This window comes from Palaemon carinicauda, chromosome 42, assembly GCF_036898095.1.
Source record: "Palaemon carinicauda isolate YSFRI2023 chromosome 42, ASM3689809v2, whole genome shotgun sequence".
Classification (NCBI taxonomy): Eukaryota; Metazoa; Arthropoda; class Malacostraca; order Decapoda; family Palaemonidae; genus Palaemon; species Palaemon carinicauda.
In genome coordinates this window covers 5,559,220-5,582,856 of record NC_090766.1, presented here as the reverse complement: position 1 = coordinate 5,582,856, position 23,637 = coordinate 5,559,220, and the positions used below count along the sequence as shown (strand labels likewise).

The window sequence follows — 23,637 nt, the reverse complement described above, 5'->3', positions numbered from 1 at the left end:
GAGGTTCATCTTCTAACCCCCCAACGTATAGGTCTTCTTTCTACTCCTCCAGGAGGGGGAGAACAGGCCGTTCTTCCCGTAGGAGATAAGATGGGAGGCCCCCCTTTCCTGCCCAAGCCTCAGGTAGGGGGATGCCTCAGACTCACTTGGCAAGCATGGAAGCTCCACGGAGCAGATCCGTGGACAGTTACAGTACTAAAGGAGGGCTACAGGATCCCCTTCATGGAAGAGACACCCCCCCCTAGTTCCAGCAACGCAGGCAGACTGGTTGGTGCCCAAGGACCTGGCGAAGAGGGCAGCGTTGGACGAAGAAGTCAAGACGTTGCTGCAGAAGGGAGCTTTAGAAACAGTGACATTCCCGGGTCCGGGGTTCTACAGCCGCCTGTTCCTAGTGGAAAAAGCGACAGGAGGGTGGAGACCTGTAATAGACCTGTCAGCCCTCAACAGGTTTCTCAGGAAAGTGACCTTCAAAATGACACTCCAAGAACGGTCATGGCGTCCTTGAGAGAGGGCGACCTTTTGATTTCTATAGACCTCAAGGACGTCTACTTCCAAGTGCCCATTCATCCGTCGAGCAGGAAGTTTCTCCGGGTCAAGTGGGGTACCCAGGTGTTACAATTCAAGGCCCTATGCTTCGGTCTTTCAACAGCCCCCCAGGTATTCACGAGGGTCTTTACGACGGTCCCCATATGGGCCCACGAACGGGGCATTCGACTCATCAGGTACCTGGACGACTGGTTACTCCTTTCATCCTCAAAGGAAGACTTGAAACAACAGGGCGAAGATCTTCTTCAATTGTGCAAGACCCTGGGCATCGTGGTCAACTTGGAGAAATCACAGCTAACCCCATCCAACAGGAGGACGTACCTTGGAATGGTCCTGGATTCGTTACAGGTCAAGGCATTCCCAACCACGGAAAGGCTGGACGACCTGGATCGAGTGCTCCGGCCCTTCCTTCTGGGTCGCCCCAGAAGAGCGTAGGATTGGCAAAGGTTGGTAGGGCACCTGGTGTCCCTAGAGAAGCTGGTACCTCACGGGAGACAGAACTTAAGGGTTCAATGGAACCTGAAAGAACATTGGAACCAGAAAAGTTCCCCGGACATTGTGGTCCCTCTCCTTCAGGAGTCCAGGAAGGCCTTGGAATGGTGGCAGGATCGGTCGAACACCCTAAGGGGGATGCCACTGTCCTCCCAACCTCCGGAGGTTCGTCTCTTCACGGACGCATCGAAGGACGGGTGGGGAGCCCATCTCCGGGAAAAGACAGCAAAGGGGGCGTGGTCAGAGGGGGAGAAATCCCTACACATAAATATCCTGGAAATGAGAGCGGTCCAAGAAGCCTGCAACCACTTCGAGGAGGACATGAGAGGGCGTTCGGTGGCCCTAATGTCAGACAATGCAACGGTGGTGGCTTACGTGAAGAAGGAGGGGGGACTGAGATCAAAAGAGTTGTGCGAACTAGCCCTTCAAATCCTAAAATGGGCGGAACAGAAGGACGTCATCCTGACGGCAAGGTTCATCCCAGGGAAGAACAACGTCCTAGCAGACGGCCTCAGCAGAGTGGGGCAAGTGGTAGCAGCAGAATGGTCCCTACACCCACAAGTGGCAAGCTACATTATACAGATGTAGGGATCTCCGGTAATGGATCTGTTTGCAACAAGGTTGAACGCGCAACTCCCCGTATTTTGTTCTCCCGTCCCAGATCCGAAGGCGGCAATGGAAGACGCCTTTCAGCACAAGTGGGACGGACTGGACGTGTACGCCTTCCCCCCCTTCTCCCTGATAAGGCAGGTCCTCAACAGAGTAAGGGCAGCAACCAACCTAAGGATGACTTTGGTAGCGCCTTGATGGCCGGAGAGAGAATGGTTCGCGGACCTAAGGAACCTCACCGTCCTACCTCCTTGGCCTCTACCCGGCAGGTCAGACCTATTAAAACAACCTCACTTTCAGCGGTTTCACAGAAACCCGCAAGCCCTTCGTCTTCACGCCTGGAGATTATCCAGCGGCTCCTGAAGAAGCAAGGGTACTCCGGCAAGACAGCCAGGAGGATGTCGCTATACCTGAGGAAATCATCCACAGCCGTCTACCAGTCTAAGTGGGCGGTATTCGTGAAGTGGTGCAGGGACAAGAAGTTAGAGCCCTTGGAAGCGTCAGTGCCCGTGATAGCCGACTTCATGGTTTATCTCAGGGACAAGTTAGACATGTCAGTTCCAGCGATCAAGGGAGTTCGGGCGGCCCTGGGTCAAGTCTTTCTTCTCAAGGGCATAGATCTCGGCTCCTCCAGGCATATCTCCATGCATATCAGAGCGTTCGAACAATCATGCCCCCCTTCCGCCCCTAGAATCCCGAGTTGGGACTTAGCGCGAGTCCTAGATATGTTACGGAAACCACCATTCGAGCCCTTAAAGGACATCGATGACAAGAATCTCACGCTCAAAGCGGTCTTCTTGCTAGCATTAGCCTCGGCTAAGAGGGTGGGCGAGCTACGCGGACTGTCATTCGAGGTGGAACACACTAGGGGATGGAAGGAAGTAACCTTTAAGTTTGTCACATCCTTCGTCGCCAAGACTCAGAACCCCTCGGTGTGGGATCCGAGGTTTGAGAGTTTTTCGATTCCGGCAATCCCGAATAAAGGAAAACCGGAGGACCTAAAATTATGTCCGGTCAGGACTATTAGGAAATACCTTAAGAGAACGGCAAACCTCCGCCCGTCTATCAAGAATCTCTTCGTCTCATGGGGAAAAATAAAGAAAAACATATCCAAAAATACGGTTTCGTTCTGGCTCAGGAAAGTGATCACGCAAGCCTACTTAAAACAAGGTCTTCCTACACCGGGGAAACCCAGAGCTCACGATGTTCGGGGCATTAGCACCTCTCTAACGTTCGAAAAGAACATGTCAGTAGCGCAAGTTCTTCGAGCGGGAACTTGGTCCAACCAGTCGACCTTCACCGCACATTATCTCAAGGACTGTACGAGGAAGTCTCTAGACGGGTTTTCTATCGGGCCGGTCATCTAGACACAAGGAGCCGAGTTCTATTTTCCCCCCTTTTCTAACTTTCTCGTACCGTCAGTCGTCATCAAGAAATATCGCTCATTACACAAGACGAAAATTCGCCATATCAAGCACAACGAAGATATTGCAGAAGGGTAAGTGTTATATCACACTTAATGAGTCTTTTACGTAGTTTTCCCTACTGTCCATCGGGGTCAGGGCTAAAGGGCACTCCCCCCTCCTAAGGTGTAAGTCTCCTATAAAGTGTTTCAAGGTAAGTCTCTGTGTCGGAACAAATCACAAATTTTAAGTAATTTGTATTTTTCCTAACAATACTTACCGAAGAAACACTTTAGGTTTAGGGCCCCCCCAACCGTCCCCGCAGTGCCCCGCTGACCTCGTGGTTTTGTTCATTACATAAAACATACTGGGGAGAGCTTCTCAAAGACGGGCGACCTGCCTGGGCAATGCCCCCAGGTCATGTTATTTCCCGTTATTCAGGACAGTATAGAACATGGAAGTAGGGGGAAACTACGTAAAAATCTGGTCGTCGGAGAGGAGTTACCAGTAATCTCCTATAAAGTGTTTCTTCGGTAAGTATTGTTAGGAAAAATACAAATTACTTAAAATTTGTGATATTGCAATCAGTCAGATCTCCTTTTTTTGCCATTTTCACCAACACTCCTAGCTCCCATTCATCATTTCCTTTTCTTGCCACATTCTACAAAATGATCTTGTAAGTATTATGAGAGTCACTTCATTTTCGGCCAATATCATCTTGGCAGTTATTCTATCGTATCCAGGGGGTTTTCATATCTAGTTTTTCAATGAAAGCTTCGACTTCAAACATACTGATTTCTTTCATGAGCCCATCAATGTCTTCCTCAGCCTCAGGTATATCAATCAAATTATTCCCTTCATATCTTCTATTCATGACCTCACTAAAGTGTTCCATCCAACGTTGCCTTTCTTCATCTTCTGTTGTTATAAAAGATCCATCTTTTTTTCTTTTTTTCAATAGGGGTATGCTTCTTCTTTGCCCCAGTAGAGTTTTCATTAATGATTTTGTGGGTAATTCTTACACCATAGCCACTCCCTGAATTCATAGCTTTGTCAGTCTCATCTGCTTTACTGTCTGAATATTCTCTCCAGTCATTCCTGACATTTCTTTTGACTTTACTATCAATACTGGAATACTTAGCATGCTCTACCTTGTAATTTTCAAAACTTTCTACCATCAATTTCTGTCTCTGTCTTTTTTATATTATCCCAATTATCATTTGATATCCATGGTTTTCTCCTTGTAACTTTATGTCCCAAAACTTCACCACCAACTGACTGATATATGTTCTTAATATCACACCATTCTTCATTAATTGTCTGCTCTTCGTCTCATAAAAGTATCTAAGACTGAAAATTGATTCCTACATTCAATTGCAAATCTTTCTCTGCTGATGTAGTGGCAGATATCCTTTCTTCCTCATCTATTATAATTTTTTAGTGAGTTTCTTTAATTGGGAAATTTACACTCACTAAATGGTGTGACTTCAAAGCTAATGGTTTTTATAAGCTAGATTATTCCATAGGCCTTCCTACACTTCAGATCATGATCTTTACAATTTAAATAGCCTCCTGGCTAGTACAGTGGTAACGTGTTTGCCTAGCATTTCGCATGGCAAGAGATCGATCCCCGCCCAGGACCGTGAGTTAAAGCTGTTTACTGGGGAGGCTACTGCTGTGGTAGGGCACCACAGTGGGGGGTTGGGCTTGCCCGGCTGACGTTCTGGTGAGCATCTATTCTGATGGAACCGGAACTGAAACCAGTCACCTTTAACCTTTTAAATATGCGATTTTCTTTTCATGTGGTTACATGTGAAACAAGCTCCCTTTGCTCACTTCTGTTTTGCACACTTTCTGTTCGATACCCCACCTGGTCTGGTCTTTATTTATGCTGTATCTTCAGTTTTCTTGGCCTCGATATTAGTCTACAGTATTCCCTGGTAATTACGGTGCATATCTGCTACTTTTATGATCAATTTTTCTCTCTATCAATTGCTCTTTATAGCACGTTATATTTTAGAATGCATATGATATTCTCCAATTCGTCGTTTAAAAATTTTAAAACAATTTGGGAGTTTGTCATCTTTTAATGGGATAATTTTTAAATTGATGATCATTGTTGGTTACTCATCTGAGCATTTTGTTATGTACGCTGTTTTAGTTTCTCATATCCTGTCAAATACAGTACAGGGAGTGTATAACTAGGTACATTGAAATATTTATGTAACAAAACCCAAAATAATGTTTTGTTCTACAGTTTACCTCATGCGAGACTATGCTGGAATTGCACAAAATGGAAAAAGGCAGCAAGAACTCATTTCAGTTCTAATCCCATAAAGGGAAAAGCTGACATTAAAACATTATGGTGATGATGTGTATTTGTTTTAGGATGTTTCGTTTTGATTTATGGAAGAAAGGGACTCGATGATTAAATGTTGCTAGATTATTAATTTTGTAAAAGCAAGGGAGACTTGAATGAAGCATTTTTGTGGGGATTTATTCAGCATGATTAATGGATGGTTCTCTTTTTTAAGTAAAAGTTAGTTATTTGTCAAACCATTTGCAAATGGAAGGGTTAAATGCATTTCTTAATTTTTTTCTTAATCCAAAGTACCTTTTGGAGAGAATTTTGTATCTTCACACCATGATTAGTATTTTTCAACTTTGGATAAAGCTAGCGTTTGCATTTTTTTAATAATTTCAATAACCTATTTTTAAGGTATATTTATTGATTTGGCGTCTAAATAATTGTGGTAACTGTTATGTGATAGAGTATTAGTTTCATGGAAAGTTAGAGTTATCAGTTTTTTCTTTGTTTGTAGAAATTAAATAAAGGATTCCTTTGGTTTTTTGAGATGTTGAAATAGTGTATTTGAGGAAGATATAGAGGCAAGTCATGTTGAAGTACAGTAATAGATATTACAAGGATAGTTCCATTTTTTAATAATTTTACAAACTTATATGAATTATTAGAGCACAGTAAATATGATGAAAGAAAATAAATTTTATAATTTTGACATTGTTCCTTAGTTTAGGATAGTATGTCAACAAACTGGATTGTTAATGTCCTAAATATAAGAGGAGCAAGAAAAGTGTTAGATAAACCTGGAAGGAGTTGTATGATACGTCTTGTTATTTTTAGTGTACTGTACTTCATATTAGAGGAAGGTTTATGTTGTTTTCTGTATGCTAGCCAATTCCCCCAAAACACCTAGCCTACTGTTTTCTTTTTAGTGTTAGGGTTCCCTTTTATTTTTCTGTTTACTTTTGTTTTGAGTTTTCTATAGTTTTTCGTAAGCATAGTTCATGAAAGGTCCCTGTAATGAGAAGAGTTTACGTTAAATGTTTATTATGATGTTTCTCATAACCACAGCGATTTATTATTCATTAAGCTGTACGTCAAATTTTCTGTAGTGTGGTAAGAAAGGCTTGCCCTACGAGAGTATGAGAGTCCAGTATTTTTTGATTAGTTAGACTACTTGATTATGGTAATATATTGGGAGAGGTAGTGTCTATATATTCCTAATTTTCCTTATGGAGGGTGAAATTAGAATTTTGAAGGACATTCTTGTGCTTTGATTGGTAAAAATTGCTGGGTAATGACTGTTAGCACTGTTTTAGAATTCGTTCTAAGGAGACAGGGTTATTCTTTCATTGATAAAATCGTTAGTATGTTTTACCTCGATTTACAGTATCCAGTTCATAACACTGTTTTGTTTCTTCCTCTTATATCAAGATGCGATTTTAGTTATTAGTTTGAGGTTGTTTTTCTCTTTATTTTTCCTGTTGTTTTCTAGATTTTTCACCTTTAGAATTGCCTTGAAGCTGTTTTACATTTTTTCTTGGTTTTATTTTCACTTTCAAGTACATGTACTTGCTATTTTGCTTATGTTTCCTTAGTTTTCCTTGCAGCAAACTATGTTATAGGAGTGTAAATTATCTCCTCAGAATGGAAGGGAAGATTATAACAATTGTGAAAAATATCCTTTAATCAAAAGGAAGATGTAAATCATATCTCTCTTCCTCCTCACTATATATATCTAAGGATATTCACTTCTGTTTTAGATTGACTAAATCCCATTATGACTAAATCCCATTAGGTAGATAAGGCACAGTTACGTCTTTCAAGCAATGAAAGGGGAGAGTGATGAACATTATATGAATATTGGCATGATTTGAAAAACTAAGCAAAAAACTTTTTTAAATTTTTTATTTTTTAGGCTTAATGTGCTGTGCAGTTTTCAAGGGTTTTCATGTAAAATGTTAGAATAAGGAACCCAGTGCACCATAATTACCAAAGAAATATTATCTCCCCTGTTCGAGGGCCAGTGTATCAACGTGCAAAAGCGCAGACTCAGCGTGCATTAGGAGACCCTCGAGAAAGGGCTTAATGAAAGATGGCGGCTTGGAGAAAGTTGGTGTGCAGGTAGCATTGTTTCCAGCTGTATTGGTGTTTCTGGGTGATGACGCATCTTCGATAATCATACCATTTCAGCATTGGAATGGCTGTGCTGAGTTCAGTAACAACTGAACACAAGGGTTTCCTATATACACACTGAGTCCGTGCTTTGCTCGTTGATACACTGTCCCTAGAGAAGGAAAGACAGTATTTCTTTGGTAATTATGTTGTATTGGATTCCCTGTTTTAGCCTCTTACAGAAAAGTCCTTGACTACACAGGACCTCCCCACAAATAGATTTGTTCGTCATCAAAAACACTTCATTGAAGATACTCGTTTGTATTTCTTATCGATAACTCTTTTAGAATTTAAGTGACATTTCTTCTAGCTTATTTTTGTCTTTATGGTGTTAACAATCTAGTTTGTTACTATAAGAAAAACTTATGTCAGTATCATTAGATTTCAGATGATGGTTTCCTTATAAAAAAAATCCTATCCTACCCTTTTCAAATTTTTATGCTGGCATCTATACAACTGTGATTATTTTCAGAATCCTGTGTCATTGATTTTACAGAAAGAAATATGAAATCTACAGATCTAAAAGATAGAAATAACTGTATATAGTTATGTAATTTTTGAAATTTCCCTTTTACTAACTCGCATGATGGAAATAATAGATTGGCTTGTTGTTCTGCTCAAAGTTTCGTTGAGCAGTTTTTAAAATTTTTGTCCTATTTCATTAACATCCCAGATTTTTAAGGTAGATTATAAGTATCGATATTTTGATTATTTAGCTGCAAAATAGTTTGTATAAAGTAGTCTTCAGCATATTCTGAGATATTTTATCTTTAGTGTAAGATTAGCTGAAGCATATAGAAAATCATTATATTTTTTTAATTTTTAATAGTGATATATGGCTTTATTTTATATTTGCTAATGGCAAGTTAAAACTTTTCTCATCCTAAAACAATTGGGAAGATATCTATTTCTATAAAAGCTATCCTACTATGTACATTTGTACAGTAGATGCTTGGCACTGTAGATTATAAAAATAGATAAAATAAGCTCTGCTCAACATGGCTCAACATCAATTGGATCTCTAGCAGGGGTTGGCACCTTGAGTAGCTGGATCTGTTCCTTACTGTTATCAAGGAAATTTTGATTGCTCAGAATGTAAATGCAGGAACTTCGGTACTTATGCGAGCATGACTTTTTTTTTCCGTTTTTATTTAACCCTTTTACCCTCAAAGGACGTACTGGTACGTTTCACAAAAGCCATCCCTTTACCCCCATGGACGTACCGGTACGTCCTTGCAAAAAAATGCTATAAAATTTTTTTTTTCATTTTTTTGATAATTTTTTGAGAAAATTCAGGCATTTTCCAAGAGAATGAGACCAACCTGACCTCTCTATGACAAAAATTAAGGCTGTTAGAGCAATTTATAAAAGATATACTGCAAAATGTGCTGGGAAAAAAATAACCCCCTGGAGGTTAAGGGTTGGAAATTTCCAAATAGCCTGGGGGTAAAAGGGTTAATAGATTATTTATATAATATAGCATTAGTTTTGGGATACAATTTGGATGTACCTTTTTCTGCCCTCCAGTGTGTTGGAGTGAAGAAATTGGCAAATTTTCAGGAAGTTGGTTGTGATATTCAGAGAGAGACAGGCTTACCTAAGCCTGGAACGACACTCCGAGGACAGCAGGAAGAGGGAGTATGATGTCCTAATTCCTTTATACATTATTTACAAATGCTACATTTTGCCAGCCCCTGACTTGGCACAATTTGAAATTCCATTATTTTGCTGCACATATTGTCAATATTTATTTACAGTTGCTCAGAGCCTCTCAGTGTTTTTTTTTTCTTGAAATGTTTTTTTTTTCATTGATTATGCAGCATAGCCAGTCTACAGAGTTCTTATGATATCTGCACATAGATTTAGTTCTGTAAATATTGTACTGTATGGTATTTTCCCTGCAGGGAGTCTTGCAAGCATCAACTTTTTATTGCACCCCAAATTACCACAGTTTCTTTCAGAATTTGAGTCCCTTTCATCCTTATTTTGTGTCTTACTATTGCATACTGTATTCCGTAGGAGTTGTGGAACACATCTGACTAATTACATTCCTTAGTATGAAAGTGTGTGTGTTTGGATATCTTTATACCTCTATACATTTTAAATCATGTATATATAAGCTGTGTAAAATACGACATAAAGAGACAAATCAATACACATTTGCGAACTCATTGCGTACATACATACGTGAGTTTTCAAATTTTAAGTGTGTTATGACAAAGAGATGCCAAATGTAAATTTTTAATATGTACGTTATATTCTGTCTAAACTCTTGTAACATATCCCTGTGTCTCTTGGCCCGAAAGCAAGACAAATAATGTAAAAAGTAGTAGACAGAGAATCATGGCGAGTTTTCTTAGCAGCACAAAAGATTGGCCTCTTAAAATGTCAACTCACCAAGTTTACTGTCATTCTATCATTGGGTCGCAGGATCTGCTAACCACTAGATGCTGGGACTTTACTGAGAATAATCTTAGAGAAGGTTACTGACTTCTTTTAATTAGTTACAAAAGCATTTTGAGTGTTCCAATGTACAAACTGTTTACAGTACTATAAAAAAAAACAAGTGAAAGTCTCTGTTTGGATTATGCCGTGTTGCCTTATTAGCCATGTCCGCGGGAAAGATCTGTCATCGTAAGCCGTCTCTTGTCTTGATTCTTATTCTAAATATGTTCATGCATTTGATGCTGTTAAAAGTATTATTTCTCAGTTGTATAGAAATTGTTTTCATAAGTATTTTATAAAACAGGAAAAAAATTAATGCAGATACATTATCTAAAAATATGCAATATGCAAATACAACTTTAGAAAAATCAAAATACACTTCAGTGAACAATTCAATTATCAACATCTAGAACAAAAGTGAACCGTGACTTGAAATTATAAACATAAACAATAAATAATACTTTTTTAGTAATTGCAAGTAGGCCTTTGGCTTTTGTCGGCAGTGAAATTTAACTTGCATACAGTACAGTGGAACTTGGAAGAATTTCAAAGCCATTTTACAAATAATTTTTCTAGAAGCACCTTTAGATGAAAAAAAAGATTTTCCAATGATTGTTGCTTCATCCTTTCTAACTCCCAAATAAAGGATAAGAAAATCCAATAAATATGAAATGAATAATCAAAGTACGAGATCTGCGTAGTCAATTTATACCTCTACACTGCAGATTCTGTATCAAGTGTGTAAACCCCCCCACCTCTTGTTATATATACAATACTGTACAGTGAAACGCTATTATTTGCTGGTGTGCAAATCGCTCATTTTGTCTGAATATTAATAATTCCTGATTCTTCCCTAGCTCTGTCCTCGTCCTCAAAAGGGAATTATCCCTTTAGATTTTAACATTGTTTCCTTTCCTCTCCTTGCATACAATTTTTGTCCACAATTATTTTATATCTACAGTTCACATTTTTTCAAATTTTATCTTGACGGCTTTGATGCTTTTCATTCTCGTACAACAGTTACAATCTCTTCAAGTATTCTTGTTCAGCTGATTCTTTCTATCATTATTAACTTTGGGAATTAAAAGCCTATTTCTTCCATGACACCGTTTATATTTATTACTCCATATTCTATTCCATGTCTATTTTACATAACTTCCTTCTTGATATATACTTTTTACTTTCTCACCAGTCTATTTAATTTTTCCCTTAGACCAGTTAACATTGTATCAGATACAGTCATTATACATTCCATTCAGAGCCTCTATTCTTTGCCATAAATCATATCTACGTTTGTTGATAATCTTATTGTGCTTCTTGCCCTATCATCACGAGAGGACATCATCTTTTGTATGACACCTACTTCTACACCGAGAGAGTCACTCTTGTTTGCATATTTATTTTCTGGGCGAGAGACCTGTGCCGCCCAGTGAAATGCTCCTTTTACATCATTTCTAAGGTAAAAACTTAGAAATGATGTAAAAGGAGCATTTCACTGGGCGGCACAGGTCTCTCGCCCAGAAATAGATTTTTCCTTCGTCAAAATCCCTTTTGTAATCCTCCCTGTGAAATCCACACTACACTTTCCTTCTGTCAATTTGTCTCTATATCAATCAAAACCTGTCCTTATACATTCCCACATTTACAGTGTTGTGCCCTTATATCTTTGCTCTTTAAAAGAGTGTTTGAGAAAAAATGATTTTCGTGCAAGTGAAAGTATGATAAACCTATGAAAACTGTAGATTACAAGTTGCATGGTTGGTTAAATCCATGTTTTCATCATTTCATGGTTGCATCTGGTATAATTAGTATTTGAATTTCATCTTTAATTTTTTTCACTGGACCTCAGTTTTAAGAACAAATCTCCTTATCCTCATATTATCGTAACTTTAGCTCATTACTATGTGTGGATATAGTCACAGTATATATGTATATAAATATATATATATATATATATATATATATATATATATATGTAATATATATATATATATATACATATATATATATATATATATATATATATATATACGTAATATATATACTGTATATATATATATATATATATATATATATATATATATATATATATATATATATATATAAATATATACTGTATATATATACGTATATTTGTATGTATATATATATACGGTATATGTATATATATATATATATATATATATATATATATATATATATATATATATATATATACGTATATTTGTATATATATATATATATATATATATATATATATATATATATTTATATTTATATATATGAAATACTCTAAAGCAAACAAAAATGATATGAGGACTTATGAATTTGTATTCACTATACTGGATAATTTTCTTTTTGAATATTCAAACTCCTATTGAATGAATATACTATAAATAACTACTTTACTATATACAGATATATATGTATATATATATATATATATATATATATATATATATATAAAATGATACTAATTATTTTTGCATAATGTATGTGCTGCATATATATGTATATATATATATATATATATATATATATATATATATATATATATATATATATATATATATATGTATATATATATACTGTATATATATATGTATATATATATATGAATATATGTGTACAGTATATCAAATACTATCCTGTATATAGTTAAAGATAGGAGTTGTATTTGTTATTCTCATTTACTTTATTGTGTTTTGTAACTATTTAAATGTGAACCTGAAAAGTGGATATATTTACCTTGTTTTACGTAGTTTGCCTTCATTTTTATTCTATTTCTTCATGAAATAGAATTTGGAAAATACATAAAAGAATTTTAGACTAAGTGGTAGGTAGATGCAAGATAACTTTTAAAATATTTGCTATGGCCTTGATTACAAGATCAGTTATCCAGGAAAGAGAATTGTAGAATGATTCTTTTATACCCTGTCATTATTGTAAATATTATCTGCAGAAATCAATAGCATTATTATTAGATAGCTCTTGTAAAATCTGTATATTTACCTTACTTATAAGTACAATAATCTAGTTAAACAAAATGACGAGAGTAGGGTTTAATCTTGCAGCTCCAGAAACGATTGAGGACTAACCTAGAGGTAGCGTGAGACAGCCAGTTTTAACTTGCATCTTATAGTTATTAGAGAAACCTACACCTATTCTCTGACCTAGACATGTTATGGTCTTGTGTTTTGATTTGTATTTCTTTTACATGGCTGTGTTGACATATTTTCATTTCTTTTTGGGTTAACATTTTGTAATTTTATTATGTGTTGTTTTGTTTTCGTCCAATTATTAATGTCAAGTATCCAATTTTATTAGATGTGTTTTAGCAGTTCAAAATTACTCCAAACAGAGTTTAAAAGATACCACATATATTATGTTCTTTGTCATAGGAATGCAAGCTCAGATTTATCAATATTAGATTTTGAAATGACACTTGAAGGATATAGACACACATACGTATATGTTTGCTAAAAACTATTTAAATCTGATTTATACAAAACATGTATCTTATGATTTTGTGCCTCTTATATTATTAATGAAAGACATCCTTAGCTCCATTTCTTTGATTTTTTTGGCTAATGAGAAGTATATGTTAATTGGGTTGTAGTATATAGAGTTGGATTTATATACTTATAACAGTAAGTAAGGATATAATCAATAATAGGAGGAGCTAGCTAAGTAGATAACTGTAATTTTTAATTAACACAAAATCAGGATGAATTTATTATCAATAGAAATTTTATTGTAGTTTTATAAAGCATTTCTTTGAGTAATATATTTTTGTATACTGATTTGTTTATGGAGTGCTGGTGATGTATATCACATATCAGTCAGCTATTGTAAACAGCAGTATCTGACTGCTTCAGAGCTGATTCGATAATTTATATTGGTTTCTCGCAGTTTTTCCATAGGCACAAGATTCTTTTAAGCCGACTGTAGTGATATTTATAGACTATACCATTTCAGAAGACCCACTTCTATATTTAAAAGAGCGTTTGGGGAATATCATCTTTTATATTAGGTTGATAGAAAACTAATATCAGAGTCAAATACGCGTACTGCAAACCTAAAACTAATATCAGAGTCAAATACGCGTACTGCAAACCTAAAACTAATATCAGAGTCAAATACGTGTACTGCAAACCTAAAACTAATATCAGAGTCAAATACGCGTACTGCAAACCTAAAACTAATATCAGAGTCAAATACGCGTACTGCAAACCTAAAACGCGTACTGCAAACCTAAAACTAATATCAGAGTCAAATACGCGTACTTCAATTCTGCAAGAAAAACACACTTGTTACATTGAGTAATCTAGCTTTATTTTTAATGGATACAGACATTCTCATATTCTTACATTTTTATTCATACAAGATAGATTATAAAATATTTGTTTTAATGCCTTTTCCTTTTTTATATTTTTTACATTCTGCTGTGTAAAAGTTCTCAAGCACTCATCTTACAAAGTCATGTTTTTTAACTTCTATGGCTACTTGTATGCTATTCATTTATCAGTTGATTCCTCTGCTCCTTTATATTACATATCTCTCCAAGGTAATTTATTTCCATTAAAGCAAGAAGGTGTAGGTTTCTTTAATATGGTATTCTTTAGTGTAGTTTTTCCCTCTCCCCTGACACTTTATACTTGTCACACAGTGAGAATCTCCCAATACAATATTTCAGTAGTGTGCTCTCTCATGTTATATAATAAAAAAAAGAGTATTCAGTAGCTTACTCTAAGGCATGTTTGTTCAAAATACTTTTCAGGATATGGGAATGAGACTAAACGAACTCTGAAATCATTGTATTGAAATAGAACTGACCCTTGAGCTTTATATATATATCATGACTGATAAACACACTGCTGTTTGTGAAGGTCATGCACCTAGACATCACCCCTGTATCACGACACAGCCCTGCCTTTTATATAGATTTCGGAAGTACTTCATTTGGACATAGGCCCATGGTGACAGCAGAATGAAGATTGGTTTAATAAGCTTTCTCTTTCATAGATTGTCTTATGATATGCTTTTTTTTTTAATACAGCTCTGTATATGTATTACTTTCCCTCTGATTTAGGTTCTTGTTTTCTTGTTTAGCTTCTTTTGTTTTTCTCATATTTTATAAGTAGTTATATAAAAATATTCCCTTGAAATTATAAATTGTTCCTACACAAATACAAACCCTTGTCATTTATATGGTTTACTCCTTAGTCATTCAGTTACAACCAGAATTAAAGAAGTTGTGGGATTCTGATAAAATTATTTGGTTACCAACTATCCCACCCATGCTGGGAACGAACGCCTGAGTCGGCAAAACAGCTCCACTCAACTCCTGGTCGCTATAGCTGGCAAACCTGTTAACCCTTTTACCCCCAAAGGACATGCTGGTACGTTTCACAAAACTCATCCCTTTACCCCCGTGGACGTACCGATACGTCCTTGCAAAAAACTGCTATTTACATTTTTTTTTGATAATTTTGATAATTTTTTTGAGAAACTTCAGGCATTTTCCTCTCTATGATAAAAATTAAGGCTGTTAGAGCAATTTTAAAAAAATATACTGCAAAATGTGCTTGAAAAAAAATAACCCCTGGGGGTTAAGGGCTGGAAAGTTCCAAATAGCTTGGCGGTAAAAGGGTTAACAACCATGCCGTGATGTGCTTTATGCTTTTCCTTTTTGCTTTATGTGAGAGTGATTATAAGTGCTGTTGAAGGTTGTATGAGGACCTGTCTCAGTCCTCATAGGCATCTGTGTGTTACCTTCATAAGCTTGGTCGAGGTCAATTCCCATCCTGTTTGCCCAAGTTGTCGAGGTAAGCACTGTACCCCTTCCTGTATTTGGGATGTTTGTAGGGAGTGGCCATATCTTCTCTGTCAACCTCATGTCAGAAAGCTTCACGATGCAGTACATTGCCTATGTCTTCATGGCTGTAGGTTATTCAGCATTTCTGAAATAGAGGCTATTTGAGACCAACCGCGAAGAAATTATCAGGATACCTCAGCAAGTCTTTTGCAGCAGTCTATCAAACAAACTGGTTTATCTTCTGCAATTGGTGTTGTGGAAGAGGTATTGCTCCACTCAAAGCCACTATTCAAATAATTGTGTACTTTTTGGTGTCACTGCAGAAGGAGAAGTTTCACTCGGTCACAATAATGAGAGGTTATTGGTTAACCTTAAGCCAGGTTTTTAGACAAGGAAATATACCTCTCTTTCTTGTGCGAACTCTTAGCTCTGATCAAGAGTTTTGAGCAGTCTTGCCCACCTCAGGAACTCAAACCCCCATCTTGGAGTGTGATTAAGCTTCTAAGATCACAAAAAATGGTACCTTATGAACCTCTTCATAGAGACTAGATCAAAACCTCACCTTAAAAACAATCATCCTTCTGGCCTTAGTCTAATCTAAGAGGGTGGTTGAGCTTTATGGCCTATCTTGTCTTGTTTCACACTCCAAGGGCTAGAAAAGTCTGTCTTTTTCTTTTGTTTCAGAGTTTGTGGCTAAAACCCATAATCCATCTATTGTTAATAACAGATTTGATTCCTTTTCCATTTTGGCTATCAGAGAGTAAGTGATGATCTGGACAGTCTGTTACTTGTTCATGTGAGGGTGGTTAAATTTTACCTTGAGAACTGCTATTTTTTGTCCTATCCTTAACTTAATTCTGAGTAAAGATCACAACAAAAAGAGGGTAACAAAGAACACCATCTATTTTTGGTTGTGGGAAGTCTTACTTAAATCCTATAAATCCTTGGGAGAAGCGCCAACTTGGGCCCCTCCCATAGCTCATGATATCTGTGGTATTGCTGCAACCCTGGCTTTCCCAAAAAACCACCCAGTAGCCTAAGTAATTAGTGCTGGAGCCTGGCATAGGCAGACCACCTTCACTTTACATTACCTTAAGGACTGTACACACAAATTGCCTGACACTTTTTCTTTTGGTTCTGTAGTTGCTGTTATACAGTAATTAAAAAATTGCCTTTTTCATGATGACTAACCTTTGGTCATATTATTGTTTTTGTACAGCATAAGTGAGTGTGAAAGTAGAATGAATGAGTTCTTTACCTTATTACTCTTCTGGACATCCCTCATTTGGGAGTATCTACTCTGAAGAAACACTCATGGAGGTAAGAGATATTTTATTTGACATTAATTTCAAATTTCACTTGGAATGACAATGTCAATGTCACTTGATTGGGACCAACATTTTTACTTTGCCTTTCATACGAGGTGGTCTTAGAATGTCAACATTTTTTATTGGAGTTAAGGGTTAGGCAGATGCCTGCCTGCTAAAGGGGACTTCATCTCACTTAAGGAAGACACCCCAAATAAATGTCGAGGGGTTGTATTTGTTTATTAAAAAAACTACAAATTTTAAAGTTAATCTTTCTTTTTATTAGCTATACAGACCTGAGTCATTTATTTTAAATGTCCCACCCCACCACAAGATTAGTGAAACTGTTTCACTGACTGACTCGGCTACACCTACCTAACATGAGTGGGTTAGTTGTTAACCATACAACATTACCAGAATCCCACAACTTTAATTCTGGTCGTAACTAAATGACTTAGGAGAAAATCATATAAATGACTCCGGTTGCATAGTTAGGAAAAATACAAAGTATCTTCAAAATTTGTAGTATTCGATTCATTGTAGATTATGTTGCCACATTTCTACGGGGGATCTACTCCTTAGCATCAATGGGAATATTACAATAGAGTAAAATTATGTAATGCCAGAGTATGTAGACACTTGATGCTATCTAGTGAAGGTTATGAGTTAAAATAATTATTATTGTATAGAGGAGATAGCTTTTAATTACAAGTGTTCATTGCTCTTCTACCACAAGGACCCACAGGAACGGAGTTTGTAATAGCTTTGGCATGATTAATGTTCAAGTCGTTGATATGAAAGTTATATAAAAAAATTTCAAAAAAAATAATGATTTTATAATTCTCAATAGAGAAATATATGTAACTCGGCAGAGTATGTGTTCATTTAAAGTGTATATATTATTCTACTTGATAGAATACTATTCAGTTCTCTTAAGGCAATTTATGAAAGGAAATGCCCATTCTTGCAATTTTCACTCTGTCATCATGTTAGCACATTTAGTTTTATTAGTAATTTTAGGTAGTTTGAACATAATTGTTCTATCGTTAAGTAGGTATTTATTAGATTATTACATTTTAATATACAGTTGTATGTGTGACAAACATTTTGAAATTATGAAAAATAAATAGGAACTTTTTGAACATTTAGATGCATTATTAGATGGTTTGCTTATTGATATTTCCACTGTATAGATATTTTTCAAGTCTGTTGACAGCTGTGGCTTTTTACATTTTTCAAAACCAATTTTCAAGTTCATGAGAACAATTTTTTTAACTCCAAGCATTTTTATTGATAAATTTTATTGATAGATAATTTTGAAAACTGTTTAAAAAGACATTTATGGTTTTAGAATTCCTTTTACTTTTTAAAAATATATATTTTTAACATTTTGAATTTGGTTGGTACGCAAAGACTGTCTCAGCTAATTCTCAAAGAGAATAATTTTGATTATCTACATTTGTGAGACTTTCAAATGCTATAGATTTTTTCTGTAGAGTCTTTTGTTCTTTATGCAGTGTGATTATCAATAAGCTTAAGCAAAAGAAATGTTTTAGAAAATATAGGTAGTTTTGTGAAACAGTGACGTATGCCTTCCTTTAACGGGGATAGGCATATGCATGTGGTTGAGTTTGATGTTGTAAAAATACATTTATCCACACATATGAGTACAATATAAATTTTAGGAGCGCTGCAGTACAAAAAATTTTTTCAAATCACCTGTAGAACCCTCATACGTACATGTTTCTCAAGATATTGAAGATTATCCACCACCCTGACCATACGTGCAGTATGTCATTGCTGTTAATATTCAAATTGAGCCTACTATGTTTGGTTTTTGTATCTGAATACCTAAAATGTATTTTGTAAGACCCTAGATACTGTATTGTAACTCCCAAAATCTAGATTTAAAAAAAATAATATTTCTCCCAATCTAAATTAATCTTTTAGAATTATATATAAAAAGTGAAACAAATAGGATGAGAAACTGTTCAATTACACGCTTATTACCACACCACATGATTTTGCTCTTTTCAAACCAAATGCACACACGAGACTTTTTATTCAGATCATTAAGTTAAACTTGGAGAAATACAGTGATGTATCTTAAAGTGCTCAAGGTAAAATACAGTATTTCAAACATTACTCATACATTATACTGTGCTTTCCCTTATGTTATGGTCACTGAATAACACATTGTTTTTACAGATAACAATCAGATTGTGATTATTGTATTGTATTGTATTAGTATGAATATATTGATGTCTATGGAAAAGGTAGTTATTGTCATAAAAGAATTAGACCAATGAATTAGAATTTTCTATAGATGACTATAGAAAACTAGAATATTGAAGTGCCTTGGTTGTCGTTAGGTACTACCCTCTGTATTAACGTTACTGTGGGGCATTCAGTAATAGCTAGGTTATGCTGTGCAACATCACTGAAGCTTTAACCTGCATGATGTAATACTAAACCATTCCCCCGCTTCATGCATGAGGGTGTTCATTTAGACTTGAGTTAAGTGTCGCACATTGAAATAAAATACAAGACTTCCTTTATGTATTACGAAACCATTATGATAATTTAGCTAACACATGGTAGCAGCATGATCCTCGTAGTATACTTTTATATTCCAAATCCCTAGAGAGAACAGGAGACATTTGGATATGTATATGGCTGAGATTCACATTTTTCTACATTGAAGTTACACATTTTATTTATTTGTGTTTTTTGAATTATCGTGTGTCAGTGTTTCTTCAGATCTTATCACTTATTGCAGCAACAGGAAGAATCAGTACTGTTGACCTTTTGAATTTAAGGTATTTTCTGTTTTCAACAGTATTAAGCACCCAGTTCGCTTGGAACTCACAGATTCTAAGTGTTTATGCACCACTGATGTTATCAAAAGCAAAACTTTAGATTATGTTGATATGCAATGTTGTCAGGGAATTACGGAAAGCTTTCTTGGCTATTGACACTAAGAAATGTTTACAGTATAGCAATGTTTTTCTTACTACAAGATAAATAGTGTGGAATAGTGTAGATAAAAACTTGGTTTTGACAAAGGAAACACAAAAAGATAAAAAGAACACTCTGATTAATAAAAGAAACCTTAAAAAATACTCAATTTGTGCATTTTCAAAGTTAAGTTCAGTTATTCTTTGTTATAAATTCTTAACATTTGTATTTTTTTATTATGAAGACATTTCTGCATTACCTCTGCTGTTTAAGCATGATGCATTTGACAGGAAAGTTTTAATTCATGTGGTTAGCATGTTGGTGCTAAGTGGAGTGTGTGCCTTACTCATAGCGAGTTGCGTTACATTTCCAGACCTCCACAGGCCTTGCTAATAGGATTTTCCTTGAAGTGATGGGCAATAATTTATGCATGGTTAAGTTAAAAGGCTTGGACAACCAAGTGTGAGAAGCCAAATGATACAACTGAATAATCCAACTAGAGGAGGAGGATACTTTCCAAGGAATCTTTAGCACTGATTACAATTCAGCGGTTATTATGCCATAAAGCTTGAGTAATGTTTTTCAGTTATTTTGAATATATTCAATATCTGCATTTATCATTATTTACTTTTACTCCTGGTGCTAATACCTGCTGACTAATATTCAATACATAAAATTGAAAATTCTCAAATCCTTTTTTAAACAGTGAGAATTTCTTTGATTGCCCTATGAACAAAAGCGCAATTGGTTTTTGCAACCAGCTATGTAAGGAGTGTCACAAGGCTTCTTGATTTTCATTGAGATCCCAGCTGATGATGTACTCAAGATTTTAAATAACATCCTTTAATACACGTGACTATTCTAGATTAATTATTTCTCAGTCTGGACGTTATTTTTATTGTGTTTATTCATGGTTCCAGAGCCTTTCAATGGACACATAATTCAGTTTTTGATCATTATCTAGGGGGAAAATTGTACTGAAAGAGATGTTATTGCCTAAAGATTCACTTTAAAAGAATAATTTACCATATACTTTATGTATGTAAGTCAAGACTTAAAATATTGTAGTGCAGTTTTTTTATTCTGATTCTCTTTCGTAATACAGTATTCATTAATATTGTTCTCTATCTAACATAAACACATCAAGTTCTGATTGGTAGCCCACTCACTTCTGAACTCAGGAAAATTATTTTGTGGTTTCCAGATTTATTTTTATGGTTCAAGGCAGTCTAAACCCAGTAACAGCAAAAGCATCCTTAAGTAACTCCTTGCCTCTCTGTGGGTACTGGACTACTATATGATAAATCATTATCGATAGTATAAGCCTTTATATACATAATTTTAATTCATTTTTAATGCAGTTATTATAAAATGGAACTGGTAAATCATTTCAGAAAAATTTCAGAGAAAACTTCTTTGCAATATTTTGTGGTTTCCAGATTTATTTTTATGGTTCAAGGCAGTCTAAAGCCAGTAACAGCAAAAGCACCCCTAAGTAACTCATTGCCTCTCTGTGGGTACTGGACTACTATATAATAAATCATTATCGATAATATAAGCCTTTACATACATAATTTTAATTCATTTTTAATGCAGTTACTATAAAATGGAACTGGTAAATCATTTCAGAAAAATTTCAGAGAAATCTTTGCAACTCTTCATGCCACATGCACTTTTCACAAGCATTTTAGAATAAACAGGACGAGACCACAGATTCAGTTTCCTTTTTCACCAGCACTAGAACAATCAGTCTTGGCTTGTAGATGAGCTTATCTTTTCCGAGGAGTCATTCCTTTAACCTTCAGTTGCTGGGCATGCAAGCCAACCGCTTCTAACATAGCCACTAACATACATACATACATACATACATATACCAAGGCACTTCCCCCAATTTTGGGGGGTAGCCGACATCAACAAAGAAACAAAAACAAAAAGGGGACCTCTACTCTCTACGTTCCTCCCAGCCTAACAAGGGACTCAACCGAGTTCAGCTGGTACTGCTAGGGTGTCACAGCCCACCCTCCCACATTATCCACCACATTTAGCCTCTAACATGGGAATGCAATATCCAAATAAAACTTATTATATAGTGTTATTACTGTAAAAATGGAAAGATTACTCCTTTGAAAGTTTTGCTTCCCTTGTAAGGGGGAAAGAAATCTAGAAGCAGTACATTTTACATTAGGATTGTGGATTTTATCCCGTTAAACATATATAACTACAATGTTTAGGGTTGATGCTCCTCAATAATAAAGGGACGTTTCAAAACCAAAAGAAATATGTGCGTACACTTGCAATGTTCTATATGAGAATACCTAATAATCCTTAACCCTTTTACCCCCAAAGGACGTACTGGTACGTTTCACAAAACCCATCCCTTTACCCCCATGGACGTACCGGTACGTCCTTGCAAAAAAATGCTATAAATTTTTTTTTTATATATTTTTGATAATTTTTTTGAGAAAATTCAGGCATTTTCCAAGAGAATGAGACCAACCTGACCTCTCTATGACAAAAATTAAGGCTGTTAGAGCAATTTAAAAAAAAAATGTGCTGGGAAAAAAATAACCCCCTGGGGGTTAAGGGTTGGAAATTTCCAAAGAGCCCTGGGGGTAAAAGGGTTAATACCAGGGGGTGTTTGTATTAATGTGATCAAAGAAGACATTTATAATGATAGTTTAAGTGAGGGGCTGCTCTGGAAGTATATAAACTATTAGTGTTTCTGTACCATATGATTTTCTTTAGAAGCTTTGTTAGTGAATTACTTACGAGATTTTAGTACAGTACATGTGATTTAGCACATTCTCATGTGGTAAGAATGGTATTACTATACTGTAAAATTGTGCAAAGGCCTTTAAATTTTAAGCTATTAAATTAGATTGCACAAGTACTAATATTTTATGTGAAACCTGTAAGATAAAGTGTTATTGTCAAATATTTGTATGTACTGTAATGCTTAATGTTTGGCGATGTAAGGAAAATTACATAAACTACTGTGTTGATATTCTAGAGACATTGACACAAGGTAAAATTTCACAAGTTGCCGCCTTTTATATTTAAGTTAACAAATTTTCTCTTTAATTGCCTTTCCATTATTTGTGTATGTTTAAATGTGCTTACAGTTAATGATTTGTATTGTTACTTATCAGTGAATCGAGTTGTTATAAATGCTTACGGTAATGACTGTTCCAATAATAATGGATGCTGCTTTGTCTGTAGTTGCATTTTCCATATGCTGTTTTACCTGGCCAGGTACAGTAAGGTTAATATCACCTAGGGAAAACAACTATGCAAATTTGGTTGGATGTTCTGTTTTTTGAAGTTGGTCAGAATTCCAGTAAGTAAAATCCTGGGCTTTGTGTGGAAACTAAAGTACAATTAACTGGTGTTTTATATTGTTTGTGTAAGGAAAATATAACTTTTAACGGAGATTATGAGATTATGTATTACCAAAGATAAAGTACAGTATGAAGTTATATTTGACACAAGGTAGATTATCATCAAGATACAAAAATATGTTCATGTATAGTAAGCTCTCACCTTTTACTCTTATTAGTGAATCACAGTTGATGTTCAGTGTAT

The 23,637-nt window shown here is 35.6% G+C and overlaps 1 protein-coding gene across 1 annotated transcript in view; it reads left to right on the top strand.

Annotated features, from left to right (window-relative positions):
- The window catches only part of Khc-73 (Kinesin heavy chain 73), an 86,808-nt gene that overhangs the window by 32,551 nt on the left and 30,620 nt on the right, over nt 1–23,637 (top strand). Inside the window, 1 exon segment of the mRNA XM_068365450.1 lies at nt 9,088–9,165. Coding sequence (XP_068221551.1) covers nt 9,088–9,165 — 78 coding nt within the window.